This window comes from Eutrigla gurnardus, assembly GCF_963514095.1.
Source record: "Eutrigla gurnardus genome assembly, chromosome: 2".
NCBI classification, from domain to species: Eukaryota; Metazoa; Chordata; class Actinopteri; order Perciformes; family Triglidae; genus Eutrigla; species Eutrigla gurnardus.
This window is the reverse complement of record NC_139916.1, coordinates 11,792,445-11,811,569: the sequence shown is the minus strand read 5'-3', so window position 1 is coordinate 11,811,569 and position 19,125 is coordinate 11,792,445. Positions and strand designations below refer to the sequence as shown.

The 19,125-nt window shown below is 39.7% G+C and overlaps 1 protein-coding gene across 1 annotated transcript in view; it reads right to left on the bottom strand.

Annotated features, from left to right (window-relative positions):
* necab3 (N-terminal EF-hand calcium binding protein 3) overlaps positions 1–19,125 on the bottom strand; it is a 34,808-nt gene that overhangs the window by 7,244 nt on the left and 8,439 nt on the right. Inside the window, exons 3-9 of the mRNA XM_084020970.1 lie at positions 12,710–12,818; positions 10,172–10,197; positions 9,181–9,278; positions 7,596–7,732; positions 3,883–4,004; positions 2,973–3,052; positions 973–1,026 (exon numbers count right to left, since the gene is read on the bottom strand). Of these exons, the coding sequence (XP_083877096.1) occupies positions 973–1,026; positions 2,973–3,052; positions 3,883–4,004; positions 7,596–7,732; positions 9,181–9,278; positions 10,172–10,197; positions 12,710–12,818 (626 nt within the window). The remainder of the gene's footprint in view (positions 1–972; positions 1,027–2,972; positions 3,053–3,882; positions 4,005–7,595; positions 7,733–9,180; positions 9,279–10,171; positions 10,198–12,709; positions 12,819–19,125) is intronic.

Genomic DNA, 19,125 nt, shown 5'->3' with positions numbered 1-19,125 from the left:
AACACGCTGTAACTTCGGGAGGTGAACACATTCAGAAAGAGCGGATGTTAATGGAGTAGAATCACAGGATACATTTGTAGTTAGAGGGAAATTATGCTGGAAATGGTGACATGTTTGGAATCAAATAATGGTGTCTAGACAGTGTCAGAGTGGCATCGGGTCGACTGTGTCGGTCCACTCCTCGCGTCTTATGCAGATACATGCAACGTTAATGAAAAAGAGCCATTTGTGGTTCGGTTTCAAAGAATCAAATGTGAAAAGAGTGTTTTAATCAGTGATTACCCAGTAAAGGGTGTCCTTTTTCCTGGTTTGTACTTGATTTGCACAGCGAGGTGTAATCATCGTAATAAAACCACCGTGTGGTCTAACAAAGAGAGAGCTGTTCTGTATAATAACTGGGGCAGAGATGTGTTACATTACATTACAAAGCAAAGGCTGCTCTATGTAGTACGACTGCGGTGAAATGCTGTGTTATTTATAGTTTATTCATACTGTTTACAATTCCATTTGCATTGTTTTATTGTTGTTTGTCTCACATGCTGCCTTTTAAATTGCTTTTTTTCTGTACTTTTAATCTATTTTTTTTACATAGATGTTACATTGTTTGGCGTTCTTGGGACAGCAAATGAAGAATTTCATTGTACAGGAAACACGTTTCTTTACTGATCATATGAAAATAAACCCTTTGAATCTTTGAGTCTGTAGCGACAGAATGTTTGTTTGTGGTTGTTGCGTGATATTAATAGTGTTGTAAGGACTAAGCTTTTTGCATTTTGCTTTAATAACAATCCTCTGTGTGGCAGCGTGCAATAATCCATGCAGCACTTGACTAATCACTTGACTGATTAACACATTCTACTTTAATGAGCCGCTCACTAAATAGTACCCGCCTCGAAAAACAAAACGTTTAGTCACTGCTTCCTTAATCAGGACGGTGTTCCAGGTAAAAGTCTGTTAACGGCGTGGACTTACGGACTTGTACGTGCTGGCCAGTGTGTCCTCTTTCAGTGGCTCCAACTTGGGACCCTGAAAGAGAAATGTAACACATATGAGACGAACTTCTTGGCTCTGTTAAACAGCTACGGGCATCGTTTTAAATCAATATATTATTTTCAAAATCATTTTAAAAGACAATTTGGTAACAACTGAAAAATGTCCTTTCTACATAATTCCATGAATCTTGATTGCATTGCATGAATTAAGTAGCCAACATCACACCAACACATATGGTACATCAGAATACTAATATTTGCACCTGTTGCACAGAAATTGTGCATGAAAATATGCAGTAAAAATGGATTTGGGGTTTATCCATTGAACTTGTGTCTACTTTTGTATTTTGTCCGAATAATTTTTTTTCAATATTGTTTGCAATTTGCTGTGTTTTATTTTGGAAATGTAGAAGGAAAAAATGACTCTTTCCACCAGTTTCCTTTTATATTATATTGTATTTATAAGTATTGAAACTTGTAAAAACGGATTTCCTACTATTGCTGTTAGGCTGCAGGCACAGACGGAGTATCAAACCGCAGCTGTGATAAAGGTTGTTTTATGTTCTTGCTCTGCTGTTATGATATCTGATGGAATTACGTGTTTGAGGTGACATTTTTCAATGGCCATTCCACACATTCCTACATTCCACACAGACTGTAAAGGTTACATCCATTCACTCAATAATGCTGTCGAGTTCCTGATAGCTCAACACGTAATGGGGATAAAAAAAATAAATAAAAAATCAGCCACACTCCAGGAGAAGAAAAACATGTCGTACACCTCAGATGATGTATTTCTTTCAACCATCTGGCGGCTGTATACTGCATATCTATATATTTATGATGTTGTGAATAATGTAAGGCAGTAAATATAATAAAAACAGAATTGGCTCTCCTTCTTAAAGGTTATGTTTCTTGCGTGCAGCTCGTGTGTCTTTTAACCTTTGAGGCAGAAAAAGTCATTCTGTTGCATTTGAGGGAGTAGAGGAAGGAAGCGAGATGGACAGAAGGTGTGTGTGTGTGTGTGTGTGTGTGTGTGTGTGTGTGTGCGTGTGTGTGTCGGTAGAGGCGTCGAAGTGTGAGGATGGATATTGCAGAACATGCTGCAGGTTATGAATCGCTTTGATATTGCACTCTGAGTCCCTCTGGGTCGGCAGAAGCTGGAGAGAGAAAATAGGCTTTGAGAGAGAGAGTGAAAGGAGAGGAGGAACGAGAGAGGTGACTCTGCTTTGTGTTCGACGGATGCACAGATCTGCAGAAGTCCTCTCAGAAAAGCAGCGTTTTTACTGCGGGTGCACCCTTGACAGGTCCGTTTTCAACACATCATGGCTGACACCATTCAATCTCTATAAGCTGACACCTCCGCAGACAGATGGTAATACAAACAGAATCATTCACGTGAAATCCACGTGTCCGAAATCATTTTTGATTGTGTGAATGTAGCCTCGTTTACAGGCAGAGATGTGTGTGTGAGTGCAGCCCAGCTGTATACTTCTTATTATTCTTCACTTTTAGTAATATTTCATCTCATCTGATCGGATCTGATCTTTATTTTCCTCGAATACAAAGTACAATATTTACATGACAAGAAAATAAATAAATAAGTTCCAGGAGGGACAGTCCTGCCTCATCTTTACATTATCACGTATAATTTACATAAAGCTCATATATCAGTGTGAAATAGTCATTATCCAAGGCAGAATATGAGATATATATCCAAAACAAAACGATAACAAAAGAAAAAAAAAAATGTGTGCTTCAAAAAGTTTAGGCGACACTATTCTTTTGTTTTTTTATTCCCTATTAAAACTGATTCCATTAACAAACTTAATACATGTAATGTTGACGGCTGCTACATACTGTGTTTCTATTAATAGGGATGTTATGAATTAATTGAATCTATGGGGAACCTGGTAAAAAAATGTATTAAAGCGTTGTGCTCATAATTGCTTCAACTTTCAGGTTCAGTTTGTTTCATACCTGACACTCCAGTTTATCCAGCAGCAGCTGAAGCCTGTTGACTTGAGAGCACCAGTTCTCCCCATCTTCCACGCACACACCTGAAGGCAACACAGCACTAGATCATCAGAATGACCAGCATATTACATCTGACTTGCCTTATAGTAATGATGTGTACTTAGTCGGAAGGCAGCTGAGAGTTTCCTGTTTGTGTTTAATCATATGATTGGTGGTCAAGAGACCTCATTTCCATCAGATGACGTGCAAAAAAACACAGAATGCAATTCAGAAATGGATCCATGCCCAGATGAAAACGCCTTGGAGAAATTGTAAAAAAAAGAAATAATAAAAAAAATGATAGATTTAGGGGAAACAATGTAAAGAATATAAAATAATTGACCTCTATGGCACTTACCGTATATGAAAGACATGTTCAGACTTTTTAATATATTTATAAAATATATCCAACACGTAATACAGTAGAATAACAATTTAAAGTTTTCTGTTTGGACAGCCAGGGTTCATTTCTTTCCCCTCGCAGGCTCATCCGATATTCAGTCTGTCAATACTAGTGAAGAAGGAAATAAATGAGGCTCAACATAAAATAATTGTCTCATAAAAATGTCAGTACGATCTTTGAAGGTGAAGAAAAAGCCTCCAGAGAGGTTGAATCTGGAGTGAATGGAGTTGATGACGGTATGTTTTATTATTAATAAGCTTTGGTGGAAAAGTTATCATGATATTTGAAATGTTTATTTATAGTATGGCGTTATTTGCTGAATGAATCACCCTTCTCTCCCCCTCCCTCTAGCAGAAACGAGGACCAGAACCATACATCTGTACAGAGTGTGATCAGTAAGGGGGGCTGGTTGAGTCAGCATCAACGTGGCCTCATGGTTACCGGTAAATGAATGGATGCTCCTCCTCTTACCCGTGGTCAGGATGCCGGAGCAGGGGTCTGATGGCGACATGCACAGGTTATTGTGGATCCTGCGGCCACACCGCCTGCTGTTCCGCTCCACCGCTGTCAGCTCCGGTGCCTTCGCCTCTCTCCTGCCACGGCAGCGCCGGAGACCCAGGGAGACAAAGATCGGGGAGGAAGACAGCAACTGTCAGAGGAGTGTGGGGGAATTATATGAAACGGAAATGGAAGATAAGGCAGACAGAGGTAGCCACACGGAGGGGGGTGAAGGAGAGGAAACTATAAGAGGAGGAGAACATATAGGCAGAGAGCGAGGTAGGATGGATTAATAATTGATTCAAATCAGAAACGGAGAGAGAGAGAGAGAGAGAGAGAGAGAGAGAGTCTATTATAAATTGTCCTGACTAGAGGTGAAAACACTGAGTGAAGGGCAGGACCAGTGCAGACCAGCGCTTATTAACCCACGGGGTAGGTGTTAAGGAGGATTGGCCCTTGCACTTACACGCTCAAATATACACACACACACACACACGCGTGCAGCTCTGTGGTAGATGGAAAGTGTTTCCTTTCTGTAAATGCATAGTGTCAAGGGCAGGACATCAAGCACTCTGGTTATAAGAGTGTGACACATGAGACACACAACGCATGTGTGTGTGTGTGTGAGTGCACGCATACTGTGATTTCACATAAGTGTGTGTGCCTCAATGCCCCACACATTTGTTTGTTCTTGTTAGTGTGTGCCTCTCTCTCTCCCTCTCCTTGTTGTGTCCTCCTTTTGTGTGTGCACATTATTGTGTGTGTGTGTGTGTGTGTGTGTGTGTGTGTGTGTGTGTGTGTGCATGTGTGTGTGCGGTGTCATGCTGACAGCGCAGAGGGAGTGCATTGCTAGGAGGTTCTCATGCTGAGAACAGCCTGGAGCCCAAAGGCCACTGCAACATCCACACAGCCACTGCAGGGAAACAGCGGAGAGAGAACTAAGCCGTGTGTTGCCAACTCAATACGTCTCTAATTCAGCCCCTCCCAGTGCTCCCAGCACTCCCAGTGCTCCCACACTGCCGTTTCCTCTTTCCTAAATCTCGACCGGTTTTGAACAAACAATCCTCTCTCCTCTTTTTTCCTTTTCATCTTTAAATAAATTCTGTCCTCGTAGTTCTGGTTCTCCACGACTCACTCGTTTTGTATTTCAATGTCACCCATATCACCCCTTTCACACCGTGCCACCCCCCCTCCCCCCCCTCCTCCCCCTCTCAATAATTCACCTTGGCTGTATTCACTTCATTATTTCCAATGATAATACCAGTGTGGCAGCCAGAGGGGGGAGGGCTCTGCTGAGCGATGACACAGCAATGTAAAAGCGACCAAATCAGGCAGAAAAATACCGTTTTCCTATTTAAAAGCGAGTTCTAAAGCGATTTGCCGTGACATTGACTGAGATAAATCTCTACTCCTCAAAACGTCCTTGGTTTGTTTCTCTGAGCAGCTTCTGCATTCAATGTCTTATGATGGTGCATCAAAGGGATGCGGGGGCCGATGCCAAGGTCCTTGATTAACTACACTGTACACAGAAAAGTATTATATACAGGTTTTTTTTTACACTTTCGCTTTGCACAGCGGTTGACCAAAATCCCATATCAGTGACAACAATTTCCATCTGTTTTTTCTTTCATTCTATGTGCTCCAATTACATTTAATGAAATACTGAATCTCAAGCAGCCCTGCCTGTTAGCGAAGCAACAGATTTCAGTTTTCAGAGAAATACCTTGAAGAACCTTCCAGAGGCGGCGCTGATTAATTGAATTTCCTTCGTCCGACCATGACTTCTCTTCGTTTTAATAGCACGGAGGTCGTGCTACAATGCGTTCTGGGACTGCTTTCCTGCAGCAATTTTGCTGAATATTTGTGTCCAAGGATGAAGTGCACTATATTTAGTGTGGAATTGTGCTTTGCTGATTGTTGTCTGGCAAAGATGTGGATGACGAATCTCTCTATCGGTCTTCAGACATCAGCACAAAGCCTTCCAAGACCTGATGATCAACAATCTGCTCATTGGCATTGATTCAGATCCAAGCCACGTTATTCTTAACACCTCTGCAGTTTTCCTGAATCTGGACGCTGGGTTGTGTCTCACTGCTTACAGTGTTACACGTGTTTCTCTATCGAATCCATTGTTTTCATACCGCACAGAGCGAAACAAAAGCTTAACTTGGAAAACGACTGCGGCACACATCCGGTCCACTGACATGACTGAAGATCATCAGGGAGAACAGCGTTGGGGAAATGTGCCAATTCCTTTCACGCCTCGCAAGCTTGAAACGAGCTGCGAGGCGTCCTGAACTTGAACTCTTTACCCTCTCTTGAACATTTTTACTTGCTGCTCATCCTGACCCCGCCGGGAGAGATATTGCATCTCAATGATACCTTTTTTTAAGGTTGACTAAAGGATAAATAAATGCACCTATATCATGGATAGAAAGTTTAGTTTCCACGTTTCAAACCTGCAGGTGAGAAGTGCTGTAATGCTCAAGAAGTCTAGATTCAATTCAACACAGGCAACAAGTTAAAATTAAAGGGTAGATGTTGATGATTTTTTCTCGTCTGCTTAATCCCTAATGTATAACGGCGTATTAGGACCACTGTAGGGAAAAAAAAAAAAAAAGCAGAGAGAGAGGGGCAATATACCGAGAACAAAACTGGAAAATTTGCGAGTTTATTACGATGCTAACAACCGGCATTTATGCTAGCTAACCTCCCATGAATGTACACATTTTATTTCTAAATAATACATCATAACGTGTGACAACGCCTCATTAAGGTCCTTAGGGTGATGATGTTGATGGTTATTGTTGGTTTTATTTATACGGGGACAAATTGTCACCTTATTGGTTGTTTATTGATCGGGCGGTTGGGCTCAGATGCTAGCGGTAGTTTTTACTTGTTGTCACAGCAACTGCAAACATTGTTATTGAAATGTTTTTTCCGACAGTGGCTCTAATACGCTGAAGTACGTATCTGATCTGTACGTATCTGATCTGTGCCATACAAACTTTTTAAATGCTTGATTTGAAAACATTTTCTACCTTTCTACGTAGACAATAATCAAATTCTCAAAAGTGAGGAAGCACCTTGTTTATATCGGCTATATGTATGATATGTGAATATATGCCAAAAGAAAATGGAGGCGAGAGAGGGGGCAATATTCTATATATATACTTGCTAATTTGCCACTTTATAAACTTGCAAATCGGACACTTTTTTTCTCTGAATATTGTCCACCTCGCTCCATTTTTTTTTTATTACAGTGGCGCTTAATTGCCGTCGTCCTATTACAGTATGGTTAGGTGAAATTTGTTTTTGTTGTTAAGAAACACCTAAAAAACACCTGTTTATGCTGTCGGGATCCCACGCTGTTAGGGTTAAGGTGGTGGGAAGCTGGGCATGGACCCACATAGTTTCACAGAGTGTAGTTTCCTTGATTTCACCCAAGGAAACTACAGTTTCCTTCACTAGAGTTTTCTGGAGATACCCAGAGTTTGTTGCACTATAAGAACATTATTCTACTTCCTGCTTTGGCACATAATGTAAACACGGGTCTCAAAGTTCTGATCAGGATCAAACAGGATGCAGGATCCAATGCATGGGCCTTCATCGCGGTGAGTATTGTTCGAGGGTACGGTATCGTATGTGCAACACTCATACAGACTGTGTGATGGTGCAGTACTGACGGGTCCGGGCTGCTCTGCTCCTCCACGGCCTCCATGGCACACTGCAGGGACCTCTGTAGAGACAGCAGCTGGCTGGACGTCTCTCTGAGCATGAACCTGGTGACGAACTGGCCCAACACGGAGGAACCCTGGTACTCCTGGGAGACACGGACGGATACGATGAAGCACATGAATGCAACAAGAAAGTCGAAGCATCTCAGAGACAAGATATACCGCCGAATCGGAGGGAGATAATTAGATAGCTTCTCCAAAACTACAACAGGTAGGCCTACTCGTGAAATGTGTGACAGCGGCACTTTAAAACAGTCCAATTAGTCCTCCGAACACATACATTATTCAGTGGATTCCAAATTCCATGGTGGAAGGACTTTAACGGCTTACATAATTGCCCGCTCGAGTTCCCCAAACACAAACGCGATTGAGCGCCCTCACAGGAGTCGTATTCATGCAAATGTGCCAATGCAGCGACGGTTGCAATCACTCTTTGTGCGAAATGCATGATGACAAGTCGTCTCTGCTGGAAATGCATCGTGGGATTAGCAGTCCGGAGCACGTGGTGACGGACCACAGCTGCTAACTGGCGATTGCACAATCTCCCTGGATTCCCCCACGCCGGCAGCTTTTAAAGAGGAACGGAGCAACGAGGTGATCTAATTAAGACAGGACGCATAATTATTCAGCACGCATCTCCTCCCCTCGTTTTTTTAACGAGCGTCGCTGTATTCTGTCGTCTCGAATCCCATGATTCGAGCTTGTTACCTCCAAAATGTCCTGAGGCTAAACCAACTGTAAAGTATCTTCTCAGCTGTACTTAAATAATGTATTTACCAGGAGGCGAAGTGTATTAAACTCACTGGAATGTTTGGAATATCAAGTGGATAGTTTTCCGCGGTAGCAACATGATTAAAATTCAGATTGTCAAATAGAAAAAGAAAATCTGAGAGAAAACATTTCAATAAATATCTCACGCTTAGGACCAACTGTGACAGATTCTCTTCATCCTACTGAGTGAAGCCAATGAATCTGAAAGGAATAGTTTTTGGGAAATATGGTTATTTGCCTTTTTATCGGAGAGAGTTAGATGAGAAGACACTACAGAAAATATGAGCTTAGCTTAGCAAACGGGAGGAGACAACTAGCCTGGCTCTCGCCAAAAAGCAACAAAATCCAATTACTGATTTAGCAAATCACATATTATATCTATTATGTGAAGGATTAAACCAACAGGAGGGTTAATAAGTGAGTTTTAGAGGGATGGTAGATGTTTCCAGCTGTTCCCGGCCGTTAAGATAATCGTCTCTGTTGTTGTAGCTGCATATTTACCGTACAGACACAAAGAAAGCACATTTCCCCACATGTGTTCTGCTTTAATACAATAGCAATGTCATGTAAACGTGGCTTAAGTGTTCATTTATTCCCTTTGTTTTGTTAACTCATGCGTTTTGGAAGACTTGGCGTGCCGTCAGCTCCATCTGTGCCAGTCTTCCCTCTCAGCACCAAACCAAGCATATTTGCAGCACAAAGCCACAACAAATGCCAACTCAGCATGACTTTTTGTACTAAAGATGATTTGAGGCAAACGTACCTCTTTAGTTTTATCCATTGCCTTTAAAATGGCAATGTTCAGGCTCTCCAGAGCTGAAAGTACGTTGAGATACTCCCCCAGGTGCTGAGAAAAGTAATCTAGTAAGGGAAATAGAAAAACAAGCCGTCAGTGTTAACGTCTGAACAGTCAAACTATTTTTGGCATCTTAAAAACTTTGAGACAAGCTCATGCTGCCGTGACAGATTCCAATTCAAAGAAGACAAAGTGTGGATATCTTAGAAATGGGTAAAATAAACAAGAATAAACTCTTATACGAGGGTTAAGGAAAATATTTTGTTTAATGAATCTAATTAAAAAGGAAAGTGTGATGAGCAGAGAAAGACTTTGATCTTAAATAATTCTGATTTCTCAATTAAAAACCTAATTTCACAATAACCAGAGAGTGCACTTGATATTACACACGGCTCCAAGGTTAATGGATCAGCAGCACCTTTCATGCTCCTCTTATTAAATTCAATTAGGTCATCCAGACACTCGACAACTCTCACTCGACAACTCTATCTCGACAACTCTCAGACGACGACGCACCATCAATTTCTACAGACATCAGATGGAAAAGATGCCATTTTCATTCCATAAATGATGCAGAGGTTTTATTCTGGGTACTACTGGTATTTACAGGTCTCTGCCCTATTTCTTCGCCTCATTCAGGCCATCAGACACACACACATGCATTTTTAAGATGATAAAAATATATATAGGTCAATAGATCTGTACCAGTCGTTAACATAACATATACGATTAAAATCAGTGTCGCAGATGGATCGTTGTTGGTTGCACTGCATTATAATACCTTTTACACCTTAAAAGCAATCTAAAGAACAGAGATGATTTAAAGAAACATTTTTTTTTTAAATACATCTTGTTGTATTATGGTTTTAACCCTGCAAATTCAAAACTGGACCCCAACAAATAAAGACAACAATCACTGATGAAGTGAAATGACTGACGAAGCACTTTTCCTACCAACCTGATAGCTTGTCGGTGTCCAGGTTGCTGCAGGCGGAACATAAAGAAACGGGAAAGTGTTGACAAAGTTCATAAGTTCATTCAAAGTCATGCTGCTTTATTTCTGTAAATAACATGGATATAAAGTTGGAATATTTTGTTTATTATTTGTTTATTTCTGTTTAATTGCATCAGTAATCACCATTGACATTGAGTGCAATGATTACATTATGTGTCCCAATTACCCAGGTGAAATGAATTCATGCATAACATTTGTTTGGCGCTATAAAAGACAAGACATTTGCAAATTATTCCAACGTTATGGGCAAAAGTGTTAACCCAAGGAAGACGCACAGATACGACTTCAGTATGAATACCATTGGCCAGAGTTAACATGGATACAATGGGGATTGAGCCGATATTAAAGTATTGCAATATCTGCAGTTTTATGGACTGAGGGGTCTGTGATGACATTCATAGGAATTTGCTTTTTTGCATTTGCTTTGTTTTCTCCATTGTTGAAAAATGGAACTTTACACACAATTCTGAAAACATAAGTGTGTCTGGAATCATTCTCTACTCACTAGTGGACTATATAGTGAGTTTTCCCATTTTGTGGTCCTGAATGTAGAGTGATAATTGTTATACCCTATATAGTGGACTTAAAATGTCACACATTGTCCCACGATCATGAAAATATTGTATAACCGAGAAAAAGCGCTTTTTGAACTTAAGCTTAATCCATAGTCCTCCATCTAGAGCTCTATATAAATCTCCTCGGGTAGCGAGTAGGAAGTAATGTGTCAACAAAAAGACTTCTAACTGCTAAAATCCCATTGTTTCCACTTAAAAAAGAAAATTCTCAAACCACGACTGAAACCTTATTGATTGCCACTTTAATAACAGTCGTGAATGTGCCTTATCGTTTTGACCTCGCTTCACTGTTGTAAACACATCGAGATCGATCCTCCTTTTGTTACCAGTCACGGCAGAAACGAAGGGAGACTAAATTGTTCTGAGTTTGACAAAAGGCGGCATCGTCGCTGTATGAAAAGTTCCCCCGTCGCTTTAATGACGCATTTACGGGTCGTTTTCCCTGTCAGACGGCGACCAGAAGCGAAGCGGCGTAATGGCTCGTGTTATTGGAACAGCTCACACGATGGATGTGGACAAAACAATGCTCGTCCTTTTTTTTTTTTTGACAGTCAGTCCACTTTGATGCCCACACATCTCTGTGGCAGTCTGCCATTACAACGACCAAAGAGGATATTTATCTTTTTTTGTCTGCATTTGCAACACAAGAGGGAATATTCTCTGTGCCACTTTAAAACAGCAACACCAAAGCCTGGAATAACTTCTGTTTTTAGAGGTGATGTTACATAATTAACAGCACTGTTATGGGATACGAGATCACCCTTTTAATTAGACATCCAAGCTCTGTTGGTCTCAAAGCTTGGATCGTGGTCAGAGGGGTCTGAGTGCTGCTGATGTCACATCGGCGACAGCTGGTCCAAAAGCAATTTATCACACGGTGTTGGAAGAACTGACGACAAAAAAACATAAATGGCGGGTTGTTACTGCAGCCAGACGCTACGCTCGCTCTAATTGGTTCGCTGCAAGAAGGAAAGACTCACAAAAGTGAAGTAATAGATGCACCTTAATGCACCGGTGTGTGGGTTTGTTTAAGCTAGCGAGTGCAGACTAAAGCAGGGACTTGACAACGTCGGTGAATTTGTTATTTTTTTTACCTGAACTGATGCAAAGGGTTTGACAGAAAGTCTTGCAGCTGAGCACAATACATTAGTATATACATTTGGAAAAGTAAAGGTTTAAAACTGGATACAAACTACTGGGGATCTACGGCTATACAAAGATATGGGATACAGAGTTGAATATATTTTAATACGATGAAATACTTAATATGAATTTGGGTAAATATGATTTCTTATATAATTATTAATATTTTGTACATTCATGTATGCATATATGTTTTTTTATGTGTTATGTAAGAGTGAAAAGGTTTCCAGATTTCTCATTAACACAAAATCCCTAATCGGCCAAAGAAAACAGAGAACTGGCTTTAAAGGAAAAGATGAAACTTTTCAAACCATTACAACGACAGTGGCTGCAGTGAGTTAAAACATTCTCTGCAGGCCAGCGGTTTCAGAAGCAAACCCTCAGGCTGATTTCTCTGATTGCAATTTCTGGGAAGTGGGTTTTGAAGTGGCTGCTGTAGTCCACGGGTATTTTACGTCCAAAGGGAGGGGGGTGAACATTAATTCACCCTGTTTGAGTTTGGCCGCGGGGCTCCATTTTTATTGAAGACCCCCCTCCAGCTGTGAGACATTTACCCTGCAACTGATGACTTGAAAGAAACACATTAACTGCCTATTTAAGTTTCAAAAAAGTACTGTTCGGTCTTTTTGTCAGCTTCTTTTGTGAAAGGCACACGAATAATATAGCACTTGTAGAAATAAAAACAACCAAATTACTGTGAGTCATTTTTCACCATGAGGGATTCAAATCAGAGCTAATCTGAAATAATAATGAAACAACTCACTTATTTTGTCGGCCATCTATGGAGTAGAAAAGCTCCTGCAGCTCCTCAGTCGTCAGGATTCCATCGGCAAAGTAGGCATTGAACTCTTCAAATGACAGCTTGCCGTCATCTGAAACCCAGAGGAAATGTAGACCCGTATCAGTACACAACAACAACAACAACAACAACTACACAACAGCAATAAGGACGTGACACACTTGCTTATGAGATGATAAAGTCCTAATAATCAAGATCTTTGGAAAAACATTCTCATGAGAATCATCTCAAACAATGTAATTTTTTTGTGTTTTTTGTTTCTCCCATCCATAAAAATAAAGTATAAGAACAGATATTCCAGCTATATTTAAAACCATTGTATAGAATGCATGTGCTTTGACGGTTTAGAAACGGTTTCTAGTGCAGTTCTTGTTTCCATACCAGTTTTTTTTCTATACCTGGCTGAAAACACACCGTTTTTTCTTTTTTGATTTCTACTCTTGCTCTAGAGCACATGCCCACATTGTGTATTTCTTGAGCTGAAATGAGGGCAAACTATATGGCAAACATCTTCTATCTCAATATCTGTCTTCATATCTTAATAAGATCTAAACGACAGCATGTTTTCAGGTGATGAAATGAATACTCTATAACCACATGGTAAACCATATTTTTGTATAATCCTGTGAATTCAATACTTTACATATGAAAAGGACTGAGTATTTTCTCCTTTAATTAAGAAAGTGCAATATGAACCAAACAAACTATTTGCAGTGAAATTGTAGAGAAAGAAATGAATACATATTATGCACTTAGACCACAGAGTTATCAATTCAGATTATTATTAAGATATTTGAGTTAGTATGTGCTAATTATTAAACATTTAGACAAATCGTGTTGGATCTCTATATTTGATTTCATCGTGCTATGATTCCATCGAAAGAATCAATGTCGAAAATACACAAATCATTTGTTTATGTACTCAATTCTACAGTTCAGATTGGTGGCATGCACTTTAAAAAAATAAAAGTTAAACATTCAAAAAATTCTATCTTTAAAATGGAAATAGCTACGTATTTTTTTTAACAGATTGTATTTTCCTACTTCTCCTCAAACAAGTTAACTGTGAGCACAGCTTGTTGTGACAGACGGAGCACCAAAAAAACAATTCTAGAGGATAAATAACCCAGCTGTCATCTGTGAAGAAGAGCTCCTTCTCGAACTGTACCAGTCTGTCTACTGAGTGTCAGTCAGCAGTTACCACACCAACACATAAAAAGGTGCGTGTGAACATTTCCCAATGGACACTCGGGCAGCCAGAAGTATGGGCACTTGGTCGGTGTTATAAAATAAATGGTGGCTTACAGGCTTGTGAAGTATTTATCCAGTCTGGTAAAGAGACTGATTTTCTTGCCTTTCAGCCTCGTCATTACTGCGCCCATAAAGGATCTACCACACCTCATGTTTTGAGTGTCTTGAGGTAACTGTCAGCTTTGTGACCCCGTCTAACCAACGAATGACCCCGTCTACACAAAGATGAGGTAAAAGGAGAGCAGTGCCAAGTCAGCCATGGAGTTCCAGGCGACTCAGCAGGGCTGAAAACTCAAGGTCGAGCTTGAAGACCATCTGGTTGGCCGGAGCCTCTGACCAGGATGTGCAACGTGCTGCCCAAGACAATTATCTGCAGGCCTTCTTTTTTTTTCTTCTGACAGCATGACGGTCGACATATTTTGTGATTTGAAAAACAAAAAAGGTCTCCAATGACCTCTGCTTATCCATCACAGATGCAAAGTATTACATTATGTTCATTGTTCCACTGTAGAGATGAACTTATCATCCTCATCCAACATATTTGACATGCAAGGACACTGCGGACCCTGACTATTAGAAACAACCATTAAAGCAAAATGTTAAATTATTTTATATCAAAACATGATTTATTATGAAAAGAATGTAATCCAAAGAGTTTTATGGAAAGTTAACTTAAATTTTGTATAGAATCTTCCTGATGCTGACTCCTTGGACATTCCAGTCGGCATTTCTATTTGATGTATTTTGTGACTTTTGCAACAAAATGTTTTGGCAGCTTTGAATAAAGTAAAAAAAAAAAAGGATTTGTGTTGATTAATATTATTTTATGAATACATGTCAAGATTTGGGTGGGAAATATATTTTTAAGTTTTCGCAACTTCAAAAATGTATTTTGATGAATGATATATTAAACCGAATGCAATTGGAAAAAATTAGTAATTGTAACTTAAAATCCTGGGTTGAATGATTAGAAAGTAGAGTTGATTTTACAAGAGATTTTAAGTACAAATGATTTTCCTTTTAGTGACTTAACTCAAAAAGTGATGTCCTTTTGGTTTTTATGTTGAATTTACTCAAACAAATTAAATTTCAAGTATTGTGCAGACTGAACTAACCCGAGGCACAAGAAACGTCCATTCTTCAAGGCCATACTGTGAGTGTGGCGGCATCCTTTCCTTGAAAAAGACCATTTAAGCTTTCGAGTACAATGTGTCCATGTTGTTTGTTTAGTGAAAAGCATTATTGCAGCAACATGCATTAAACAGTAATATGCACTACCACAGTATTAGAGCCTCCTGGCGCCACAGCTTCAGCTTAGTATACAATTGAATTATCAGAAGAGCAAATACAAAATCATATTTTCTATTCTATAAATTGCTGTACACATGCTCTCAGTATATTTTATGCTTTTGTAGATTTACTTATAATTCCATGCCATCTGTAGCTAGATTGTGGATCCCTCCACACACATTCACAGTGCATTCACAGTATTGTTTTTGGAAGGCTTCCAGATATTTGGCAGCAGTTATGCTCACAAGTGACACTGTTGGTAATCAGTTTGATGGACTAGTGGAGATTACTGGCTGTCTCTTCTTATTCACTTTGACAGTTCTGGGTTGAATGTCTTCACGATGGAGGAATGTTGCATCACACACACACACACACACACACACACACACACACACACACACACACACACACACACACAAGCCTGGACGTGTGTTTTACTTGTTACTTGTCTGAGAGCTTTATGATGATCAGAAGTATTTACGGGGTTGTTGTTGTTTTATGTGACTTTTGAGTGACTAAGGCTAACTTTCAAATTAAAATTTGAAATTTTCCATTTTCCATATACATTCAAATGTAATTGATTAGTGTCGACACTCGAAAATTAACCTGTTTGTGTGAATACATGAAAATACATGACTAAATTACCATCAATGAGTGCAAAAACGACTCAAATTACAGATCAATTTTGTGTTCTCCTCTCAATTCTGATTAATGCATCCTCACTTCAATCACACACAACTCTTTTGATGCTTGAGGGATGGAGGACTTTTATAATTATATATCGATATAATGAGAATTTCTTCACATGATAGGTCACAACTAAACAGTTCATAATCTCTATCTTCTACTTCATAGCTTGCATATGTCTCTCTCTCACACACACACATATACATATATACATGCATACACATGTATTAATCCAGTTACAGTCCTACCAGAGCAGCCGCGGTATTCACTTACTAAACAGATTCACAACCCAAGCTCCAGCTGATGCCTCGAAATTAATAAATCGTTCATGTAAGGCCCTAAAACATATAAAGTAGTACATATCGGTTCTCTAAGTAGATCACAGTCTCCAAAAACACTCATAACATACACATTATTTATATTGTTTATATCAACTTGAAGCATTGCTCCTGTCATGTTCCCAGTTAATATGAAGTTATTCCTAGAACAGTTTCAGGGAACTAAACACGTTTCCTTGTGGATAACTTAATCATAGAGTGCAAATCGCTGCATCAGGAAATGTTGCTGACCTGCTTTTTAAAGGCTGCAGGACGTACTTGCAGAAACAAAATACAGTTATGTGTCTCTTTCTCTGGAAATATACTTTTAATCTATTTTTTGTGTTATATAAGGCTGTTTTATATTCAAAATGTTTCTGACTGAGAATGTTAAAAAAGAACAGAAAAGTTCAATGCCAAACGAAGAATATTTATGCATGTGTAGTGACTTCTAAAAGGAAATAAAAAAAACAAAAGTCAACCATCAGCAGCTTGAAGGACTGCCTGTTATCACCTGCGAAACATTTGCTAAAATCAGCCTCATCCTGTCTCAAAATGACAGAGAAATGGGTCCTTGATGTAGATCTCCTGTGCTCCTGCATTAACTTCTCTGCACTGGCTGCCTGTAAAATAATTCAGAATAGAATTTAAAATCCTCCTCCTCACCTACAAAGCCCTTAATGGTCAGACACCATCATATCTTAAAGAGCTCGTAGGACCTTATTACCCCGCAAGAACTCCCATAATGCAGTGTTACTTGTGGTTCCTCCCCACATTTAAGAATATAGGCTTAAGGCTTTTTGATAACGCTTCTATTTCATAATCTTATACCCACTGCTGCTGTTATCTTTGGTAATCATTTCATAATTATCTCTGCTCTACCATTTCTGTCATGTGCATTGACCTTGTTGCACTTTTTGTTCGATACATCATATACATCTATTGCACTTTTCCCTTTCCCCCCATGTTAAATGGGTTTTTAAGGGAGTTTTTTCTTTTCCTTGGGACATTGTTGTCCAGATTTTTAAAGCCCTGTGAGGCAAATTTGTAACTTGTAATGTGGGGCTATTATGAATAAAATTTTAATTGAACATTTGATGAAGGGATAGAGTAAAAAGCAGTACAGGAATAATGAGGCCCAAAAACCCAACTATAGCCATTTATCATTGGAGCACACCAACTAAACAATGGCACCGGGTGATATCCTCCTTTAACCAACAACAATTTAAAGAGTTAAAGCTGTGCAACAGCAAAAATAGAAACTATTAATCATACTCTGACTCAAAAGCCATATACATGCATTTCTCACAAAAGTCATCCAGGAAAAATCACAATCCATGAAAAGTGGCCGGTGAAATGTGCTGAGCTGGCAACCCGGCGGGACACAGGCAGCTTGTGTGTGGTCTTTCCTCTTTAAAAAAAAAAAACACTGTAAACAAAGCGCTCACAAGAACAGAGTAAACAAGAAGCACATGAGTAAGGGAGGAAGTCCTGCAAAGTAGGGCACAAAGTAGGACGCGCTGTTATCTCTCCAAAGGTTAGTCCCATCGCAGCCTCTCCTAAGTGGTTTATGAATTCCCATGAATGCATCACAGCTTCAAAAAGCAACTAGCATTGCTAAGAGAGTTGGGTCTTGTTTCTTCACGGGCAAACTCCTGTATACCCAATCCTGCAGATACTGGTATTCTTAGTATCAGCGCTCTACTTAGGATGTGTTTCACCAGGCCATCTGTGAGGTAAAGCTGCGATGTGAGCTTCCATATCCTGATTTTAATCCTCTGGGCTGATTTTAGATCGCGTTTCTCCCCCTGCTTCTCAATTCTCTGGCTAACTAATGGTCTGAAGCTCGTTCTGCCTTTACGCCACGTTGAAGCAGGTGTCAGGCAACAGGCGAGGTTTGTTAAAAAAAGGTGTTAATAACTAATAACTAATTAATATCTGGATAAAGAAGAAGTTTTAGATCTGTATTGGTTGAGCAGTTTTTTTCCCCTTCTTTTAAATCAAGTTGAATCTGCGTAACAATTTCAAACAGGATTGCTTGACCATTTAACCAATTAAGTCGTGACAGTTGGGGTTATGCAGGATGGCTAATTAGCCAAGAGTTCGTGCACAAGGGTAACAGTCAGTTTTTCCACCATTGAAAGCATATGCTTGGACTGCAACACATCAGGGAATACGCAGTGGGTTGGATTTAATTCTTCCCACTTTACAATCAGCTAAAAAAAAAAAAAAAAAAAACTATCCTAACTCAAAGTCCACTTGCTAGCTTCTTCCATAGCTTTTAATTGGATCAGTCTTCGTCTTCGTGGATGGGGTTTGTGCAGTCGTTATGTAGATGGTTTTATTGACGCGTTTAGTAAATCAATGTCATTTATGTAGCCCAAAACCACAAATCTCAAACCGTTGGTGAATGCGAGGCAACAGAGATAGGACCCAGACGCAGACGAAGCAGGCAGGAAAGTTCAGGGATTTATTGACCAGATTAAGTTACAAAAGAAACGAGTTGTAGTCCAGGGTCAAAACCGAGAAGGTAACAAGTGGCTCAAGGCGCAAACTCTAACAATATGAAATCAGTCTGGATTTTCTTTGTCAAACTACAATTCCCACGTTAACACTGGTACTAATTGATTTAATTTGCCGCTTGAGTGCAGCGAATCACAACACTGACATATTACCACACGTTCAAGGGCGAATGTGTTTGCCTTGCAGGCACAGAGAAATACACTGCTGCCCATAAAGTTGGAATATTTTGAAACAATCCTCTGTTTATTCCTATTTAAATGCATCAGTAATCACTTTTGACCAGGTGCAATGGTTACATTATGTGTCACAATT